Below are 22,500 nucleotides of genomic sequence, written 5' to 3'. Positions count from 1 at the left end.
CTCAGCTGTCTTTTTGAGGAAAGGGATGTCTCTCCCTACACCATTACCTAGGAATTGTCTTTAATGTTTTCCCTTTTTCTTAAATTTTATTTTATATCTATTTATTTATTTACTTATTTATTTCTTTGACAGAGAGAGAGAGAGAGAGACAGCAAGAGAAGGAACACGAGCAGGGGGAGTAGGAAAGGGAGAAGCAAGCTCCCCTGAGTAGGGAGCTCGACATGGGGCTTGATCCCAGGACCCTGGGACCATGACCTGAGTTGAAGGCAGACGCTTAACGAATGAGCCACCCAGGCGCCCCTTAAATTTATTTTTGACTTGCAAAAACTGTACTATTTATGGTATACAACGTGATGTTTGGATACATGTATACACTGTGAAATGATTACCACAATAAAACTAATTAACATATCCACTGCTTCCCACAATTATCTTTTTTTCTCATGGTCAGACACCAGAAATCTATTCTCTAAGCAAGTTTTAAGTACAGAAGTACATTAACTATAGTCACCACAATGTACATTAGGTCTCCAGAACTTATTCATCTTATACCTGAAGGTTTGTACCCTTTGAACAATCTGTTCCCTTACCCCTAACCCTCCGGTGTCTGCAGATCATATGATCATTGTCTTTCTCTGACTGACTTATTTTGCTTAGCATAATACCCTCTGGTTCCATCCATGTGGTTGCAAACGGCAACACACTTTAAAACATGGATAGTAACACTGCTCTTCTGAATACGGTCAGGACTCTGATGCATTGGCCTTCCTGGGAGTTTATAATTACAAAAAAAAAAAAAAAAGCCCTGTATTTTAGAACATTCATATTCTCATATCTAGTATTAGGGATTTCTATTCCTCCAGCAATGAGAAGAAGACACTTTAACAGCAATTAAGAAGTATACAAGCTGTTCGCACCTCAGTCAGCCCTAGTTACTGCTACAGCCACTGGCTCCAGGGACAAACTCTACCCAGTCAACTTTGATTAGTTCCACAACTAACTAGACACAATGTTTTGCAAATATTTCTCCTGCTAAGCCATTGGTCCTAGTTTTCAGTTTCTGGGTTTTTAAACTTTAATCCATGTTTCTTGTGGAAAAGCTAAGAGAGTTAAACTCTAAAAGGGGTGATATAATTCATGAGGACCTATCTGGAGCCATGGGAATATGAAGACCACTTCTTCCCTGTGGGGATGCTTTGGTGAAGACCTGTATTAATTTAAATTGCATTTTTCAAGTTCACTTACGAGTGGAAATCACAACAACAACATTTGTTATGCCTATTCTGCTTAGAATCTTGAAGACAGCATGATACATGTACAGAAATTGTTAACCCGCATCTCAACCACTGGGGCTGGCTATTACAAATTGTTAGTTTTTCCTATGCTTTCTCCTGGCCATTATAATGATGTCTGGACTGGAAAGTTCCAGTCATCTTTCTGGTTTGACCCTCGGCACAGCTAGTACAAAGCCTGTCTTAATGTTGGGTAAATGAGACTGGCTGCTGAGTACTGTCAGATAGGCTTAGTGGTGATAACTAACTACAGTTCAATTTGTTATTAACTAAGGACTATTTAAGACTACCCTGGCTGTTTTAAGGCAAGAATTCCCCTTCTTTCCAATTACTAGTAGGTTGGGATTAACTTAAAACCAGTTTTAGCTGTAACATTTTCTTAGACCCTAGTCTGGTAAGAACCGTTGCAGAAAACCTGAAACCTGAAAGTTTTAGATAGGCTAATGAGGTACAAGGTAGGGGTGTGGGGTAAGCAAGCATGTATATGGTTTGAAGCTTACTTTGGGTTTCTTACTGCCACAACTAAGCTTAGCTAAAATCAAGCACTGCTTGATAAACAGACCATGGGTCACTACTCTACAAAACAGAAATCTGGTTAAATGAGGTTGTGGGGCCCCATGTATTTGCTCAAACAGGAAGATTCATGTATTGTAGCTTTACAAAACAACATCAACGGACAACCTAGGTTTAGCAGATTCCAGGCCACTGTTACTGGGGTCCAGCAACAGTTACCCACACTGAGCAAGTGACAGCCAACTTCAGCAGTTTAAATAAAGTCTTGGCTGCTTCCTGAGTAGAATGATGAGCCTTTATCCCGCCTTACTTGGTGATCTTTATTAACTCTACAGACATGAAATTGCTTGTATGGACCTAGAAGCATTTGTTCAATCTTCATAAAAGACTATCTTTAACTCCACCCCCTCATTCCCTGCCATCACAACCTCACTGTTATTACTACACATTAACCCACATTAATTCATCAGTGTTATCAGTAGACATTCCAGCCAAATTGTATCTTGGCTATTTGCTTAACAGCAAATCTGGGTTACTGAAATCAATGTTCAAACACTCACAGAAGACCTGAGCTGTGGCTATTTCATCACAACCACCTACCACTGCGGAAAAAGCCATCTAAATTATAGCATATCATTTGCTATTTTTAGTTGCCTTGTCATCAACTATGACTGAATAGAAAATAGTTATGGGTCAAGCTGTAGGAGGCATACAAATTTCTAATTATTGACGATAGCAAAGAACCTATATGAAGAATCTACTACTAAGAATGCAGGTAAATCTTTTTTAAAAATGAGGATCAATACAGTATTATTTCACAAATTAATATTTGGAATAGTTGAAGACTATTCCAAAAGACAAGGATGTCTTTTTACATCAATACACATTAGTTTTTTTCTCATTAAAACAACAACAACAACAACAACCCATAAGAAACAAACTACACAGTATTTCTCCTTGAGTTAACTTAACCTGATACCATTTTTGGATGAACTACATATATCCTACCTTATTACACAAGCACCCTTTTATAATAAGATGATATGGTTTTATACTGAACTGGGAAGGGTTCAACTGATAACTGAGCCTGCCGGCCAATTAGTGTCAGAAAGAACCAACTGATCAATGTTCTTCAAATTTAAATTTGTGAATAAGTGAAAATCTTAAGTGTGCCTTTTTGGGGTCACTTTGACGTACATGTCACAAGTAATATATCACAGACACTAACTACAGGAGGAAGTGGTTTAATGTTCTCTGAGTGCTTTAATAAGATTTTATTTTGGCTGAGCTGGAAATCTGGTCGTATTTGCTCTAAATTTTTCAGACTAAAACTAATTCAGATGCAAGGAACAGAACTTTAGGAAATCAACTACTCATGTCTTTATGTACTGGACTGGATTATAAAGGATTTTCTAAAGAAAGTCCTAGGCCCGTGGGAATTTCCACTGCTTGCCTAGAATAAGAGGAAATATGGACTTATCATTAGGCCTTTTTAGGTTCCTTAGTTATGATGAAAATACAAATGTGCTCTGAGCACTGTTAAGACAAAGAGGTCTGTATTCGTCTGGCAACAGAGTACATGTCTGGACTGCTGCCAACATTTATCAAGAGATCAATATTCAGGAATAATCATTTGAAGAACGAACAACCCATTCATTTCCCTAGATATTCTAAAATATAATGTTAGACCAGAGTAAGCTAGCAATCTGAACCACAACTTTCTGCTGCTGGCTGTGTGCCTCTAATTTTAGCAAAATTACTTTTGCTGAAATGTACTTTCATGAAACGACCTTCTAGCTGATTTTGAAGGGCACTGTAATTCATTCAACAAACATCTGAATGCTTATTTTGAACTGCTATGAAATTCAAAGTTTCTCCTCTTTCTGAGGATCTTCAGGATAAATGTCTGTCTGATCTGAAGACCAACAACAGTTGTAATTCACCTGAACAACTAGGTTCTTTTTATTCAACAGCAGTGTAAAGGTTTTCTTTTCTTCTTAAAGTTGGCTGCTAGAAGGCTTACTGTGCTATTTGTGGACCACCAGTAATAAAGGTGTTGGCCAGTATGGTTTGCATTTTTAGAATTATTTTTGGCTCTCTGTCTCCACCCATACTTTTTCTTTTCTTTGGCCCCATTTTAATTTACCTTATCTCATCAAAAGTTGGAAAACTCTAGCAAATGGCCTGAAATCCTTTTGAACAGGGCAGAGCAAAAATAAACAATTGCAGGAAGCAAAATGGAGCTGAGAACGTATTTGCTGAGTTATACTTGTTCATTTGAATTTTGAAAACAGAGTACACTGTGAGTACGGGAGAAGACAGGCAAATTGGGATTTTTTATCTTAATATTTTAATAATACCATGTTTTTTAATCATTCTACTATCAGAAGCAGGTGCAATGAAGAGAGGAATTCAGTTGGTCAGAGAAAACTACATGGCTGAGTTGGACTTAAGCTAGATGTGTGTTTCTAGAAAACTCAGTGTTTTTTTTTTAAATAAATGGAACATTTTAAAAAGAGCTGATGAAACTGTTAAGTATTATCAAGGAACTTGTCCATAGACATTACAATGTACATAATCATTCCCTAATAAATTCAGATTTCTGTATATGATTTTCAAAAAGATTTTATTTATTTATTTGCCAGAGAGAAAGACAGTGAGAGAGGGAATATAAGCAGGGGGAATGGGAGAGGGAAAAGTAGGTTTCCTGCCAAGCAGGGAGCCTGATGTGCGGCTGAATCCCAGGATCTTGGGATCATGACCAGAGCTGAAGGCAGATGCTTAACAAACTGAGCCACCCAGGTGCCCCAGTATATAATGTTTTCTGAAGGTTGGAGAGATTATGAGGTGGCAACAAGAGCAGTTCAAAAGGTAACACATCAAATGCCACAGCACTGTGTGATCAACACCTGTCATGACACTGTGGACCACAATGGAATTTGTTTCTATTAACCCGGTCTGACTCTACAGTGATACACATTTAGTGTGAAGGCCAACACAATCATAGAAAGTGCTTTTCTTTTTTTTCTTTTCTTTTTTTTAAAGATTTTTATTTATTTGAGAGACAGAGATCACAAGAAGGCAGAGAGGCAGGTGGGGGGGGGGGGGGAAGCAGGCTCTCTGCTGAGCAGAGAGCCCGGTGTGGGGCTCGATCCCAGAACCATGGAATCATGACCTGAGCCGAAGGCAGAGGCTTTAACCCACTGCGCCACACAGGCGCCCCCAGAAAGTGCTTTTCTTAATACTCTTTGCAGTCTCACTAACTTGACAACATTGTCTTCCTAGAATAGGTCTGGGTATAAGAAAATAAATTGCCTTTGCCATTAAAGAAAGCACAGGTAAGTGCTTGTCCTAGGAAAAAGGTAGTAGTTACCCTACAGTTACAGAAGTTCTGTTCTTCCTTCATACAGTAACTTTATATAGGGATTATAGATAAATATATATTAAATAATTATCTTCCTAGAGAGATAGGATATAAAATATGTCTTCCTTTGGATTTTCTTTTAGATCTATTTCAAACCTGTTATTTCTGTGGCTGTGATTCCTGATGAAACAGAACTTAAATATCTTGCCACTAATGAGCTGTGGTTGGAAGTTTATTCTGTTTCTCTCTCTCACTGTTAGTGCTCTTCTGTAGTTTGTCATAGTTTGTCAAACTCTTCAGGGACATACTGATTAAATGAGTAATTATGATATATTTTTTCCTGAGCAAGTGGAAAGACTAAGGAGATACAGGTGTCGGTTTAAGTAATATAGGAAATCTAGCAAAGCTCAGCCAAGGGATGGCAAACATAAGGGTTCCTAAACTGAGGATTGGCTTTGGCTTTTAGAATCTAGTTTTACACAGAATAGTTTTTCCTTCTGTACTTAAAAAGCCTGGTAAGAAATAACCCATACAATTCACAAATCTTTTATCCTATATTTTATGATATTCCCCATGTCTTCACAGCTCTGAGTAAAATGTGATCATTTGAATGAGTAAATAATATAGTCTTATGGTCTCAGAGGAGATATGAACATATCTGGTTGGGTAGTGGGGGAAGGGGAATAATACAAACTGTTCTATTCAAATTCAGGAATGTTTTTTGTGCATGTCCTAAATGGAGGATAGCATGAAAAGTGAATCATGAAGCTAATGGAGAAAATTTCAGTAGCAGGTGGTGGTAAACCAAGAATAAAGACTGGGGGGCACCGGGGTGGCTCAGTTGGTCAATCGTCTGCCTTTGGCTCAGGTCATGACCCCACAGAGCCTTGCATTGGGCTCCCTGCTCTGCGGGATTCTGCTTCTCCCTCTCCCTCTCCCCCTCTCCACTGCTTCTGTTTGTGTACTCTCTCCCTCTCTTTAGCACGCTCTCTCTCAAATAAATAAAATCTTAAAAAAAAAAAAAAAAAAAAAGACTGGAGGGGAATTTTTTTTCTTTTTAGCAAAAGAGAAAAACTTTGAGAACTTCAGGAGAGTTTCAAATAGATCTGTAAAGGATAAACAACATATCAACAAATGGGCCCTGAAAATGCTACCAGCAATTAAGAACTAACAACTTAGAAAGTCAGGAAAGAGTCTGCACAAAGTGTGTCACACAGGCCACTTGAACAGGCTCGGGTGTTAGGTTCCCATCCAAAGCCTAGTGAAGCAATCTTTCCCTGGTGATTTTTATGCACAATAAGGCCTGAAGACCACAGCTGAAGGAAAAAAAAAATCACAAAAAAGAGGTTTATAAGAAAGCTTCTCATTCCTTCTGAGTTTACAACCAGATCAATTTATTTGGTTCAGATTTGAAATTGTTACTATTCTTCTCAATAGTTGGCAGTAGTAAAGTACTTAAATCCCAGCTTCGTCACTTATTACACTTGACCACTTAAACATTTCTGGGCCCAGTGTCCTCACCTGTAAAATGGGAATAACAATATGTATCTTATTGAATTAATATAAGGATTAAATGAGACTTTATGTAAAGCACTTAGCACCATACCTGTCACATAAATGCTGAGCAAACTATTAGCTGTTTTCTTCATCTTTGTCACATTTTAAAATTCAGTTAATATCACAGTAAAAAGATTATGAGAGCCAACAAAAATCATACATCTCCACCCAACCCCCTCACAGTAAGTAACAAAAGTCAACTCACAACAATTATAAAGCATCTCAACTGCAGAAAACCCAAACAGTAGGAATCAGACAGCATGTAGACTGGGAAGCAGGGTACACACTGGCTTTGCCTCAATGAACTCTCTGTAAATATTTTCATTAAGGAATCTATGTACAAAGAAGTCACAGGCCAGTTCTTCATCCAGCTATCCGACGTTTATGTGAAAGCAAGAATTAAGGAAATTACTTTGCTACTAGTTTTACCTCAATGATGACTTCAATTTTCACTTCTGTTATCACAAAGAGGTATTTTTGAGAAAAGAAATACATAAAACCCTACATGATCCTAGTCAATGAGTAAAAAGAATCTATCAGGTTGAACTACATAAAACTGCCAATATTTGACAAGTTTTGACCTACCAAAACAGTAATTGCAGTATCGCTTGTTTACTTTCTTTCAGAAAGAAAAAGATGTGAAAGCACTACTAAATTTGGTAAAGTACTACTAAAACATACTTCCAACTCCCTCTGGAAACCGTAAAGAGAGATACCGTTATTAAGTCAGAATAAATGACACTACTATTATTATAAATCATAGTAATACTCATTAATTAATCAAATTAACAACCGTCCAGATAGGGATCTACAGAGGTTAAATTTCTTGTCCTAAATTAAAGAGAAGGAAGAGAACAGAACCGACATCAGTCTCTTGATAAATTGTATCTGCTTTGTAATATTTGTGTTTCCACAAAAAGTCTGCTTTTTTTATAGAGCTTTCCATCTCAGAAATGGCATCATCACTGGATCCAGTTGTTTCGGCCATAAACCTTGGAGTCTTCCTTGACTCCTCTCTCACACATACTATCCATTCTATCAGCCGTCTTGTCCCAAATCCAGTGACATTTCACTCTACTACTATTAGCCCAGTTAAAGCCATCATGATTTCTTGCCTGTACGAGGGCAACACACTCCCAGTTTCCCTTATTTCACTTTTCCCTCTTATCCAAAAAGCTATTTCTCATACAGAACCCACAACAATCTTTCTAAAATACAAACCAGATTATGTCACTTCCTGCTCTCAACCCTCTGTTGTAGGCCGATTTTTCCAACTGCACATGGAACATTTTCTAGGACAGATCATAGTGAGCCTCAATAAATTTAAAAAGACTGAAATCATAAAAAGTATGTCTCTGGCCGCAGTGGAATTGAATTAGGCTCTTAAAATTCCTTTCAGAGAGAATTTTGAAATATTTCCAAATAGTAGGAAAGTAAGCAACACACTTATAAATCACCAGGGAAGAAAAAATCACCAGGGAAGTTAGAAAGTATCTTGAATTGAATGAAACAAAATACAACATAAAAAAATGTCTGGGATGCAGTTAAAGCAATGTTTAGAGAGAAATCTGCAGCTCTAATTGCCTATGTTAAAAAAGAAGAAAGGTTTCAAATCAGTAACTTCAGCTTCTTTAAGGAACTAGGAAAAGCAGCACAAACTAAAGCCACAGCAAGCTGATGGAAGGAATAATAAAAATTAAAGTGGAGATCAATTAAATCAGAAAATAGAAAAAAAAAAAAAGAAGAAAAAATAATGAAACCAAAACCTGTTTCTTTGATAAGATCAAAAATTGATAAGCCTTTAGCTAGAGTGATCAAGGAAAAAAAGAGACTAAAGATACAAATGACTATGATAAAAAATTAAAAGAACATCACTCACTACTGATCAATAAAAATTAAATGAATTATACATGAACAATATGAACAAATTGATGTCAACAAATGAAATCATTTAGAAAAGATGCACAAATCCTAGAAAGACACAAATTACCAAAACCAACTTAAAAAAAAAAAACAAAACAGAAAATCTAAGTAGACTTAGAAGAAGAAATAAAATTGGTAATTAAAAATCTTTCCACATTCAACCATAAGAGAACTGGAGTGGTCATACTAACATCAGATAATATAGGACTTTCATGACAAAAATTATTTCTAAAAAGTGACATTTTATCTCAATCTATTGGGAAAATATAAAAATCATAAACAAACAGAAAGTGAAAAGACAAAGCCATGGGTAGGAGAAACTCTCTGCAAGCATTTATCTGGTAAAGGACTTGGACCCATAATATATAAAAAGAATTCTCAGAACAATAATAAGAAGGTGATACAATTTTAAAATGGATAAAAGATATGAATAGACACTTCACTAAAGAAGACACACATATGGTAAATAAGCACATGAAAAGATGGTCAACACATCATTAGTCCCTAAGGAAATGCAAATCAAAACCACAGTGAGATACCACCTCCTATTCACCAAAACAGAATACAGTATCTATAATCAAAAGACAGATAATAACAGAAATCAGAACCCTCATACATTGCCAGTAGGAATGTAAAATGATGCAGCTGCTTTGAAAAACAGTGGCAGTTTCTCAAAATGTTAAAAGTTGCCAATATGACCAAGCAATTCCAGTCCTAGGTATCTACTCAAAAGAAATGAAAACTTATCTCCCCACACAAACTTATACACGAATGTTCACAGCTGCCCAAATGTAGAAACAACCTAAATATCTATCAACTGATGCATGGTTAAACAAGATACTGGGCAATAAAAAGGAATGAAGTACTGACACATGCTACAACATGAATAAACTTTAAGAACATTAAGTGAAAGAGCCAGGCACAAAAGGCCATGTATTGCAGATTCTACTTAAATGTAAATTTCCAGAATAGGCAAATCTATATAGAGACAAAAAACAGATTAGTGGTTGCCTAGAACAAGGGATAAGGCAAAGGGGAATGACTGCTAATGGATACAAGGCTTCCTCTGGGATGATAAAATTGTTCTACAATTGGTAACAGTTGCACAATTTTGTAAATACTAAAATTGCACACTTTACATAGGAGAATTTTATCTATGTATAGATATGCATAAAGCTATTTAAAAAAACATCCTACTAGGGACGCCTGGATGGCTCAGTGGGTTAAGCTTCTGCCTTTGGCTCAGGTCATGATCCCAGGGTCTTGGAATCGAGCCCCACATCAGGCTCTCTGCTCTGCAGGGAAACTGCTTTCTCCTCTCTCTCTCTCTGCCTGCCTCTCAGCCTACCTGTGATCTCTGTCTGTCAAATAAATAAATAAAATCTTAAAAAAAAAAACCACACAAAAAAACCCTACTAATACTTAAAAAAAGGAAAAAGGAATAAAGTAGTGAACCAAGTAGGGAAAAAACAAAACCAAAAAAAGGTTCCCACAAAGGAAAGCCCGGCCTTAGGTAAACTCTAACAAATATTTAAAGAAGAAATAATACAACTCTTTTTTTTTTTAAATAAAAGATTTTATTTATTTATTTGACAGAGAGAGAGATCACAAATAGGGAGAGAGACAGACAGAGAGAGAGATGAGGAGAAGCAGGCTCCCTGCTGAGCAGAGAGCCCCATGTGGGACTTGATCCCAGGCCCCTGGGATCACGACCCGGGCTGAAGGTAGAGGCTTAACCCACTGAGCCACCCAGGCGCCCCAGAAATAATACAATTCTAACACAATCTTTTCAGGAAAATAAAAGAGGAAACACTTCCCAACTAATTCAATGAAGTCAGTATTATCTAGGTACCAAAATCATAAGAAGATGGATAACAAGAACAGAACAGACCAATATCCCTCATGAATATAGACACAAAAGTCTTTAACAAAATATGAGCAACGTTTAAAAGGGTATATAATCATAAGCTGAGATTTACCCCAGGAATACAAAGTTGGTTCAACATTAAAAAATTAATATACTGTATTAATAGAACAATGCATAAAAGCCACATGGCTATCTCAGTAAAAGCATGAAAATACATGACAAAACCCAATCATGAGAAGAACTCTCCACAAACTAGACAAAGGAAGAAATTTCCTCACTGATAGATAAAGGCATTTATGAAAAACATACAGGTAACACTGCACTTACTGGTGAACAATGAAATGCTTTCGCCTTAAGATGAGGAACAAAGCAAAGAAGGATGGAAGTGTGCTCTTCTCACTTTCTATTCAACACTGTACTGAAGGCTCTATCCTATGCAATAAGGGTGGGAAAAGGAGGAGGAGGAAAAATTAAAGGCATTCAGATTTGAAAAGAAGAAACAAAATTGTCTTTATTTGCAGACCACATTATCCTGTGTGTAGAAAAACCTAAGGAGTCTGTATACAAAAAACTATCAGCACAATAAATGAATTCATCAAGGCCAAAGGATACCAGATCAACATACAAAATCAAGCATGGTTCTACATACTCACCAATGAAAAACCCAAAAATGAAACCAAGAAGAAAATTTCATCAAATACTATATCCAAAGAGAACAAAATTCTTAGGAATATCCAAAAGAATGACATACTTAACAGAAGAGCAAGCCTTGTACACAGAAAATTACAAAGCATGACTAAGAAAAAGTAAAGCTCTAAGTAAACGGAGAGATAGTTGAGGTCTCTGAACAGAAGACTCAGTTTTAGGAGAGCCACTCCCTGAAGTGATCTGCATATCCACAATACCTTCAAAATCTCAGTATACTTTTTTTGGTAGAAAATCACCAGCTAAATATAAAATTTACATGGAAATACAGAAGATCTAGAATAGCAAAAATTCTTAAAAAGTACTAAGTTGTTAAGACAAGCACGATCGATTTCAACAGTTATTATAAAAGCTACAGCAATCAAGAAAGACACTCTAGTACTGGCCTAAGGAGACATATATGGACCAAAGAACAGAAATCGGTATCCACATTTACAGTCAACTGTGTTTTCACAGTGGCGCTGATGCAATTTGATGGGGAAACAGACAGACTTTTCAATAACTGGTGCCACGACAACTGGGCAGCCACATTCATAAAATAAATTTACATTTTACTTCATGCCACACAGAAAAATTAACTCACAATGAATTATGGACTTAAATGAAAGCAGTAAAACTAGAAAAATTTTTTAAAGAAAACATGAGAGGGGCGCCTGGGTGGCTCAGTGGGTTGAAGCCTCTGCCTTCGGCTCAGGTCATGATCCCAGCGTCCTGGGATCGAGCCCCATGTCGGGCTCTCTGCTCAGCAGGGAGCCTGCTTCCTCCTCTCTCTCTGCCTGCCTCTCTGCTTACTTGTAATCTCTGTCTGTCAAATAAATAAATAAAATCTTTAATAAATAAATAAATAAAGAAAGAAAACATGAGAAACTCTTTGTGCCCATAGATTAGGAAACAACTTTTCACCAAAAACATGATCCATGAAACAAAAAGTTGGTAAGATGGACTTTATTAAAATTAAAGATGCTTACACACTATGAAAGACAGTATCAAGATGATGAAAGGCAGAGATTGGGAGAAGACATCTGCAAATCCTAGGACTGAGAGAGAACTTGTATCCAGACTATTTAAAGAAATGTTACAACTCAATATAACAAAAACAACCCAATTTAAAAATGGCCAAAGATCTGAATAGACATTTCACCAAAGAAGAAAAGCATATGGCCAAGAGAGCACATGAAAAGATGCTCAACAACTTTTCAACATTTTAATCTGAATTATTAGGGAAATGCAACCAAAGCCAAAATGAGTTATCACTTCACATCCTAGTACTAAAATGGCTAGAATAAAAGAACAGTAACGTGTGCTAAAAAAGGCTCAAACTGGCTACTGAACTGTATAATTAAAAATGGTTAAAAATAGTAAATTTTACATTATATTTTATCACAATAAAAAATTTTTTACAGTCCTAATACTTAAAAAAAGAGAGAGAGAAAGAAAGAAAGTAGTGAACAAAGTAGGAGAAAACAAAAATCATCTTCCCACAAAGAGAAAAGCCAGGCTTTAGATGGTATTACTGGTGAGTTCTAGCATATACATAAAAAAGAAGTAACAATTTTGCATAATCTTTTTCAGGAAACAGAAGAAAACACTTCCAGACTTATTTAGTGAGGTCAATTTAAATTCCTTAAAGTATAAAAGATATAAGGTACTGGACCAGAAGTATTAAGAACTGGGTTCTAGTCCGGAGTTTGTTACCAATTGGTTGTGTAATCTTTGTCAAGTTACTCCATCTTGTTGGGCTTCAGTTCCTTCATTTGTAAAATAAAAGAGTTGAGCAGAGAATCCTTTCCATCTATATAATTTTATGGTACACCCATTACATCAATTTTGTTTAAAATCTGCCCAGTCGTATAATTGGTATTACCTTTCGGGAAAACAATATGGCAATATGTATGTAGTAAGAGCCAGTTCACACTCTCTGGCAAAGTTTTTCAACTTCTGGATATTTGTCTTAAGAAAATAATTCAACGGGCGCCTGGGTGGCTCAGTGGGTTAAGCCGCTGCCTTCGGCTCAGGTCATGATCTCAGGGTCCTGGGATCGAGGCCCGCATCGGGCTCTCTGCTCAGCAGGGAGCCTGCTTCCTCCTCTCTCTCTGCCTGCCTCTCTGCCTGCTTGTGATCTCTCTCTGTCAAATAAATAAATAAAATCTTAAAAAAAAAAAAATAAATAATTCAACCAGTCAAAGAGCACATAAAATCCACTTTAACAATCCACATGCCCAACAATAGTGAAATAAGACAGTAACACAAAGAAATATCAACTTACTAAAACTTAGTATGAAGATTATGGAAAATATTTTTTGTTAGGTAAAAATAATCAGAAAGTAAATGATTTAAAGATGAAAATGTACATTGTATATAAATTATACACCAAAGTCATTTCTACTAATGAAAGTAGTATCAGAATTTTGAATCTACAAGATCTTGTTGTTTTTCTTTTTTTCAATGATTTTATTTATTTATTTGACAGAGAGAGATCACAAGTAGGCAGAGAGAGAGAGGAGAAAGCAGGCTCCCTGCTGAGCAGAGAGCCTGATGCGGGACTCGATCCCAGGACCCTGAGATCATGACCTGAGCCTAAGGCAGCGGCTTAACCCACTGAGCCACCCAGGCGCCTAAGATCTTGTTTTTAATGGCAAAGTAGATTTTGAAATGTTAATATATTATATACTCAAAGAGAAAAAAACAGAAACACATCCCAAGTATGATACAAAATATCAAGATTATGTTGATAAGGTTCTAAATTACTCTAGCTTGATTAATGCTTCCTAAGAGTGGTTATGATTCTAGGGCTCTCAGTAGAAATCTTAATCATTCAAACTTTCACCAGCTGATACTGGAATTATCTATTTTACATTACTATTTTACCATTCTACCCAGTTTTTGAGATTAAGCCTAGAAGTCTGATTTTATCGAGTGGTCATTCAAATACAGCTATAATACTGGGCAGTTCAAAATCCTCACACCTGGGGCACCTGGGTGGCTCAGTGGGTTGAGCCTCTCTCTTTGGCTCAGGTCATGATTTCAGGGTCCTTGGATGGAGCCCCGCATCGGGCTCTCTGCTCAGCGGGGAGCCTGCTTTCTCCTCTTTCTCTCTGCCTGCTTCTCTGCCTACTTGTGATCTCTGTCAAATACATAAATAAAGTCATTAAAAAAAAATCCTCACACCTGATTATTTCATTTATCACTGTCAACCCATTCCAAGTTCTCTCTTTAAAATTTCTCAGGCAGCCTTCATTTGTAAATATATAATCCATAAAACACCTGAGTTATACAACCACTAATTTCCTCTCTCTCAAGTAAGGAGGGAGAAGAAGAAGCCTCCAGCTTCTGGATTTCCCTTAGTATTCCATTCCTAGGGCTGTCTGGTAGGACAGGGATTTCAAGAGGATCCAGTCTCAGCACTGCCAAGATTAGCAGAATACTTGGTGAAGGATCTTGGCACAATCCCAAAAATAATAGGTTAAACCGTATGAAATAATTTCTGCAGGTCAAAAGAATAGACCATCAGTAACTGCATATGGCTCAACCAATGTCAATCCCTCTATATTAAGGAAAACTTTCTGCCCCCTTTCAAACTCTGTAGAATCACTACCAAGGATTCTCTCATTGATCTTTTCAATGAATACATTTATGTGAGTCATTATTTCTAGAACCAGAATTAAAGCAATTTTAAATTTTAATTTTTAAGCAATTTTTACATGTTTGGATTAAAATGTTTTAATAGCAGCCAACCAAAGAATAAATATCAGAATTCTCCCACTCTAACTCAATTCTTGTTAGTCATGTTTCTATTCACAGAGCAGTAAGTTTTCACACTTTCAAAGCAAGGCTTCTTCTAGCTCCAACTGAAATCCATACATATTGAGAGCAACTCACCTGAAACTACCATAGACTATAAGCAGAATTGAAATCAGAAATGTAGACACTTGACTGGAATCCACCAGGGAATAGGCCCTAGAGAAATAAGAGGGAAAAAAAATTAGATCACATGCTACAAGTCCTCATGGAGTTTACAGTCTGGTGGAGTTGGATCCCACTAAGCTTCATTATTGTCTTTAAGTTAAAAAATAAAATGTAAATTAGCATGAACAAACAGCATAATTAAAATGAGGTCTGCTAGTTTAATATAAAGAATACGTGTGTAGATTAGCAGCTATCATTAGTTAACATTCTCAGGATGTTAAATGATATAATGTAAAAATCCCACCTCTGTATACCACATATGCCTACAACATCCACTCCCAATTTAAGAAGTACCAAAATATATACCATCACTGTGCCAAAGATAAAAAGTCTCAGTGATTAAACTGTTAACAGTTTACACTTGAACTGTTAATAGTATTTTACTGCTTTCCCTCAGTGATGAGGTGAAGCCTGTATCTCTTCCCTGTATTCTATTTCCATTTTTTTCTTTTTTTCTTTTTCTAAAGATTTTATTTATTTATTCGACAGAGAGAGATCACAAGTAGGCAGAGAGGCAGGCAGAGAGAGAGAGGAGGAAGCAGGCTCCCTGCCGAGCAGAGAGCCCGATGTGGGACTCGATCCCAGGACCCTGAGATCATGACCCGAGCCGAAGGCAGCAGCTTAACCCACTGAGCCACCCAGGCGCCCCTCTATTTCCATTTTTTAATTGCCCACTGGGTTCTCCCCATCCAGGTGCCCTACAGGCGTTCTTCCAAGACAACAAGGTCCAAAATTAAAGTCAGTATACTTCCCTTCAGACTTGATCCTCTTAAGGAATGGAATTACAATTCCCTCAGTTCAAAGCTAGAAGTTGGCTGCATTCTTGACACCCCATTCTCTTTACACATTAACAACATCAGCAAATCTGGCAACTGCCACATCCCCAACCATCCCACTTCTCTAAATCCTACTGGCCAATTCTTCAGCTCTCTTCTAGGGCTTGACCAACAAAATTCTTGTGTATAAGCCTGTCTCCAGGAGTTAACCCTTCACACTAATCATTTTTGTTCACGATTTTCCTAAAACAAATTTCTCATTTATTTTTCATTCACCAAATATTTGATGATGCCTCTATGCTGGTACTCTGCTATTGACTGGGGATACAGTAACAAACAAGACTGTCTCGGTCTCGGTCCCATACTGAATGTTCTAAAGGAATGAAAAAATTAAACTCCGTTCTCTCCAAAGGAATGAAAACAAAAAGTTTAAAACAAGTAAATATCATCATGAAAAGTGTTGTAAAGGGGAGAGAGACAAGTACAAGGTCCTCTGAGAATATATAATAGGTGGGTCCTACTGAAAAAATGGGGGTGAGGGACTTTCCTTAGGGTAACAGATGAACAATGAGATAAAAGACACAGTAATGGACTTGGTAATTGTTTTTAAGAGTTAAGAGCATTCCCATCTTTCTGGGGAGCAGCTGCTGAATGGCTGTACCATTAAGCAAAAAAGGCAACATACAGAAGCAAATTCCTTGTATGTTGGGTTTTGGATCGTTGAGTCGACAGGTGGGTATGTGGGTCTAGAGCTCAGAAGCAGCTTTAGGACAAAGATATATATTGGGAGCTCATCACCTTCAACATGTTAATTGAAACCATAGGTGTGCATGAGACTGTGCAGCAGCAGTAAGAGGACCCAGGAGGAAAGCCTGAGAAACTTCTATAAAATATAAAGGTCAAAAAGGAGAAGCTGGAAAACACAAAGAAATACCTCCCAAAATGAACGAGAAAAAAGAAGAAAACCCAGAAAACCCAGGATAGCACAACGTGATGAGAGTGTTTCACAGAGGCAGCAGGATCGGATGGTGCCTGAATTTAAACCCTTGCTTTACCACTTACCAGTAGTTACTCAACCTACGTTCAGCCTCTTCACCTATAAAACGCAAATAATGGCACCTACCTTAAATAGATATTAAACAATCAAATGAGGGATACTGCATGGCTCAGCTGGTTAAGTATTTGCCTACGGCTCAGGTTCTGATCCTAGAGTCCTGGAATCAAGCCTCACATCAGGCTCACATCTAACCTGCTTCTCCTTCTGCCGCTCCCCCTTGAGACAATTCCTACTAAGAGCTGAACAGCTGAACTAACAATCACTGTTAGTGTTAGGAGGGAGAGGTCACCTGTGCTGAAGGCTGAGGAGATAGCAAGTAAGATAAAAACTGGTATCCACTGGATTTATTTACCATATAAGTCACCTATGATCTTAACAAGAACACTTTATGGAGTGCCTGGGTGGCTCAGTGGGTTAAAGCCTCTGCCTTTGGCTCAGATCATGAACCTGGGGTCTTTGGATGGAGGCCCCACGTCAGGGAGCCTGCTTCCCGCCCACCCCCCTCTGCCTGCTGCTCCGCCTACTTGTGATCTCTGTCAACTAAATAAATAAAATCTTAAAAAAAATAAACCAAACAAGAACATTTTAAGGCATGGCAGTGATGGAGTCAGGTTGGAACTGGCTGAGAATGATAATCAGGCAAATGGACACTGACATCTTTTTTGAAAGGCACAAAGAAGGGAACAGCAGTAGGAGGGGAAGGTAAGGATTAGGGAGGCCTGGAAAAAATTTGTTTTAAAGATTTACTTATTTGAGAGAGAGATACCCCATGCATGTGCAGGGGGTGGGAGGGAAAGAGGGAGAGTCTTAAGCAGACAAGCAGACTCTTCGAGAAGGGGGCTCGATCCCACAACTGCCTGAGATCACAACCTGAACCAAAACCAGTATGACACTTAACCGACTGTGCCACCCAGGGTCCCCAGGTCTGATTTTTTTTTTTTTTTTTTAAAGATAGGAGATACTCGACATTTTGTGTATGCTGACTGGAAATTATCCCACTGAGAAGAGAAAAACTGGTGAATACAGAGGAGTTTTAACCTTTGTAAAAAATAGGACACACAGTGAAATTCAATGGTAGTGTCATTTTTTTTTTTTTGATCTTCAGTTTTTAGAGGCACATACTGCAGTGACTCTGGGTGAAATGATTTAAGGTTTGCTTTAAAATGTCCGGGGGGGGGGGTAGGGATAGTTTTTTTTTAAGTCAAAATTTTTAGTTATTGATGCTAGAATGATAGGTAGATGGGAATTCATTATAAAGCTGACCCTTGAGCAACCTAGGGGTTAGGGATGCTGAACCCCCTTCACAGTTGAAAATCATACAACTTCTGACTCCCCAGATATTTAACTGTTTCTAAACTACTGTTAACCAATAACATCAACAGCTGACTGATATTTTTTATGTTATATTACATGTTGTATTCTTATAATAAAGTTAGAGAAATGTTAAGAAAATCGTAAGAAAAGTGCATTTACAGTCCTGTAGTGTATTTACTGGAAAAAAAAAATCCATGTATAAGTGGACCTATGCAGTTCAAACCCATGTTATTCAAGAGTCAATTATACTCTTCCCTCTACTTTTGTGTATTTTGAAAACTTCCACAATAAAAAGTTAAAAAAGGAAAAAAACCATCTTTTTTCACAGCAACATGAAAATTGGTGAGACAGTTAAAAGTGTGAGAGGCAAATGGATACAGGAACATCTGTTCTGGATTATGAGTTCTGAACCACAGCACCCCACAGCAGGCAACCACCCCTTCCTAAAATTTCAGTCAGCAGAGGAATTGGAGATGCAGGCGACAGGACAGCCACCCTAGCTGCTCTGCCAGCCTGTGTTAAGCCATGCAGCTCTGACTGGCCAATGTGTCCTCTTTCAGGCAGACAACCAGACAACATAGACAGGGCTTACCCACCACAAGACTACATTTCATATATTAGGAAAACAAATTCAATCAATGTCTCTTTATTTTAGAATTGAGTTTCTTGCTTTGACATAATCGCTTTTGTACATCTCTTAAAATTCTGAAAACAAATGACCTCTGTTTAGAAGGAACATTTTCTTTCTTTCTTTTTTCTTTTTTAAGATTTTATTTATTTATTTGACAGAGAGGGATCACAAGTAGGCAGAGAGGCAGGCAGAGAGAGGGGTAAAGCAGGCTCCCTGCTGAGCAGAGAGCCTGATGTGGGGTTTGATCCCAGGACCCTGAGATTATGACCTAAGCCAAAGGCAGAGGGCTTAACCCACTGAGCCACCCAGGCGCCCCTAGAAGGAATATTTTCTTAAAATTAACAAATTTTTGGAAAACATCATGTAATCATATGGTACAAAAATCAAAACTACATATATCAAAAGGGACACACCAGTAAGTCCCATTCCCATCTAGTTTCCCCCAGCTCCTCTTTGGATAACCACTTTAGTTTCTTGTAGAGCCTTCTAGAATATATAATATAAACACATTATTTCTCACCATTTCTTACACAAAAGGCAAGACTCTGTACTTCCCCATTCTCCTTTTACAATATAACGTACAGATCTTCCTATATATTAGTATGTGCAGATTTTCTCTTTTTTGTTTTCTTTAAGCTGCATAGTATTCTATTGTGTGGATACACTGAAACACAGTTTTTTGTTTGTTTGTTTTTAAACAAATCCCTTTTAGATAGACACTGGTTGTTTCCAAAAATTCTCTTAACCACACTTCTACCCGCCCCCCCAAAAAATGGTGGAGTAAATTATATCTGCAATGCACACATGAAATGACACATCTGTTTAGAACAAAGGTCTTAAAAGTGAGACTGCCTATCACAGAGGAAATACACATGCAATTTGATAGATACTGCCAAACTGCCCTCCAGAGACATTGCATCATTTTGCATTCTCACCAGCAACAGATTAGAGTTCTTCTTTCCAAAGCCTTGTCAATGGTGTCTCTAATTTCAGAATTTTTACCAATCTGAAACATGAAAATTGGTATCTCAATATGGCTTTTATTTGCATTAATTTCCTGATGTAATTAAAATTTTAAAAATTGATTAGAAGTGAGCTTAAGCAGCTTTTCACATTATTAAAGGCTAGTAGGCATTTTTTTTTAATTTAAAATTTTTTCCAGATTCCAAGGCTATAAAAAACAAAGGCATACTTTTTTGAAATTTGCTGTTTTTTTTTTCTTTTTTAAAGCTTTTATTTATTTATTTGACAGAGATCACAAGTAGGCAGAGAGGCAGGCGGAGAGAGGGGAGTGGGGAAGCAGGTTCCCTGATGAGCAGAGAGCCCATTGTGGGGCTTCATCCCAGGACCCTGGGATCATCAAGGAAGAGGCTTTAACCCACTGAGCCACCCAGGCACCCCCTTTTTTGCTGGTGTTTTACTTGGATTGGATGCCTTGGTTTTTTTATACTCTTTGTATTCTGAAGCCTCATCACCAAAAAGGTATATTAAAGTCTAAACTTCCCAAACTCATCATCTTTTTTTTTTTTCTTAAGATTTTTATTTATTTACTTGACAGAGAGAGAGAGATCACAGTAGGAAGATAGGTAAGAGGGGGGTGGGGGGAGAGTAGACTCCCTGCTGAGCAGAGAGCCCGATGTGGGGCTCGATCCCAGGACCCTGAGATCATGATCTGAGCTGAAGGCAGAGGCTTACCCACTGAGCATCGAGGCACCCCTCAAACTCAGTATCTTAAGATCTCATACCATTGTTTATTCCTTTTGCTACATCTCTCCAATCAGTGGAGACTCTCCAAAGACTCATCAGTTAAGATTTCTAAAAGTTTGGGGTTGAACTGTTACTAAACCAGCTCTTTATCTTCCACAGATCCTTTGGACTCTGCTCTTGTCTTTGTGGCTGACCATCTTGTAGTCACCAACGTTCTTCAGTCTTTTTCAAGGCAAAGGTCTGACCATGTGCAAAATGCCTTCTAAAGAGGCTGACCAGGGCTACCAGCCAATAAGCACGTTACCCACTGTAGAACTAAATGCACAGCTTCAGAAAATGGCTTTGTCTAGACTGAACAGTTTTATTTTTCCAATCTATACAAGAAAATCTGGTGAAAGCTGGCTCCTGATATATCCATGGTATTTTGTAATTTATAGTAACACTTAAAAAAGTTATCACACTGCAAACTGTACCAATTATCACATAATTAGAAGTTATAAATTATTTCATGGGGTTATTTGAAATGTCATATATTTTCAACTCTACCATTATGGAAGTTTTACAAAAGCCTTTTAACACAAAGAACTTATACAGAGTACAGTTTAAAATTATTTTGGGCCAATCTGCATTTTAAAAACAGTAGTGATTTTCTTTTTAAAAAATTGCCAAAATGGGGCACATCTGGGTGGCTCAGTCAGCTGAGATTCCGAAACTTTATTTCAGCTCAGTCGTGATCTCGGGGTCATTGAGACAGCCCCACGTTGGGCTCTATGCTGAGGTCAGAGTCTGTCCCTCTCCCTCTGCTCCTTCCCCTGTTCAAGCTGCACACTCAGATAAATAAGCAAAAATATTTTTTTAAAAAATTACAAAAATAATTCATGTTCATTGTAACAAATAAGTTAAGAAGCAAAAATACAACCGTCTCCTCCCTCCTCCTCCTTTGCACTCCCATTCCCTATGAGCAGACACTTTATAATCTGGTGTGTGCATCCTTCTCCATAAATTGCAAAATATATACACAGCCATAAAATCGGGACACACACACATTCTTCTACAACCTACTTTTTCTGAAAATTCAACTATGTACCAGGAACTGTTCTTTTCTACTGCCTTGCCTTATTGGTCTTTGGGTATAAAATTAAGACATGGAAAACCTGACAATTTAGAAAGCATTCTTCTTTTCCTTTTCCTTCACAACTTTTAACCACATACACACCATCTAAACATTCTTATTTCTGAGGTATTAACAATGGCAGGATCTCCCAATGCTTCACACTTTTTCATCTCACTTGACTTTCTATATTAGGAGGGTAGACTGTTGTTTCTAACCTCAACAGAAACAAATGGATGCCTGTGCCTGTGTTGCTCTTTTTTGTCAATTTAAGATTTAGTGAAGACAGGAACGTTTCTATTGTCCTTTTTTCAAAGGCAAAAACCATGGAAAGGCAAACAGTTAAAGATAACGTCCATGTCCTGACACCAAAGAGTCAAATCTCCTGTGAAAAACAGGAGGAAACACTGTATCTTGTGCTCTGGCAGATGCACTCTAATGACTCCTACCAGCTTAGAGGTTATTGAAAACATTGATATTATACATAATATTGAATTTCAAATGTGTATTTTTGGACAATAACATCTGCTTATGAAATGTGAACATGCTAGCACATTTTGTCATGGACATTGAACATGTTAGCACATTCTGCTATTCTAAAAACTTCACGATGAAGTTTTTCTCTTTTCACATTTACCAGAAAACCTTCTGCCACTTACATTCTCTAAGTTTAGGGACTTCTTCGCATAGATGCATTATGTTTTATGAATCACTTAC

General features: G+C 37.5%; 1 protein-coding gene across 1 annotated transcript in view; it reads right to left on the bottom strand.

Moving 5' to 3' along the window:
• SPPL3 (signal peptide peptidase like 3) overlaps positions 1-22,500 on the bottom strand; it is a 149,312-nt gene that overhangs the window by 39,489 nt on the left and 87,323 nt on the right. The window contains exon 2 of the mRNA XM_082699679.1: positions 15,101-15,178. Within this exon, the coding sequence (XP_082555805.1) occupies positions 15,101-15,178 (78 nt within the window). The remainder of the gene's footprint in view (positions 1-15,100; positions 15,179-22,500) is intronic.

The sequence above is a fragment of the Mustela nivalis genome (assembly GCF_964662115.1).
Source record: "Mustela nivalis genome assembly, chromosome: 14".
Taxonomy (NCBI): domain Eukaryota; kingdom Metazoa; phylum Chordata; class Mammalia; order Carnivora; family Mustelidae; genus Mustela; species Mustela nivalis.
This window is presented reverse-complemented; position numbering and strand designations above follow the sequence as displayed.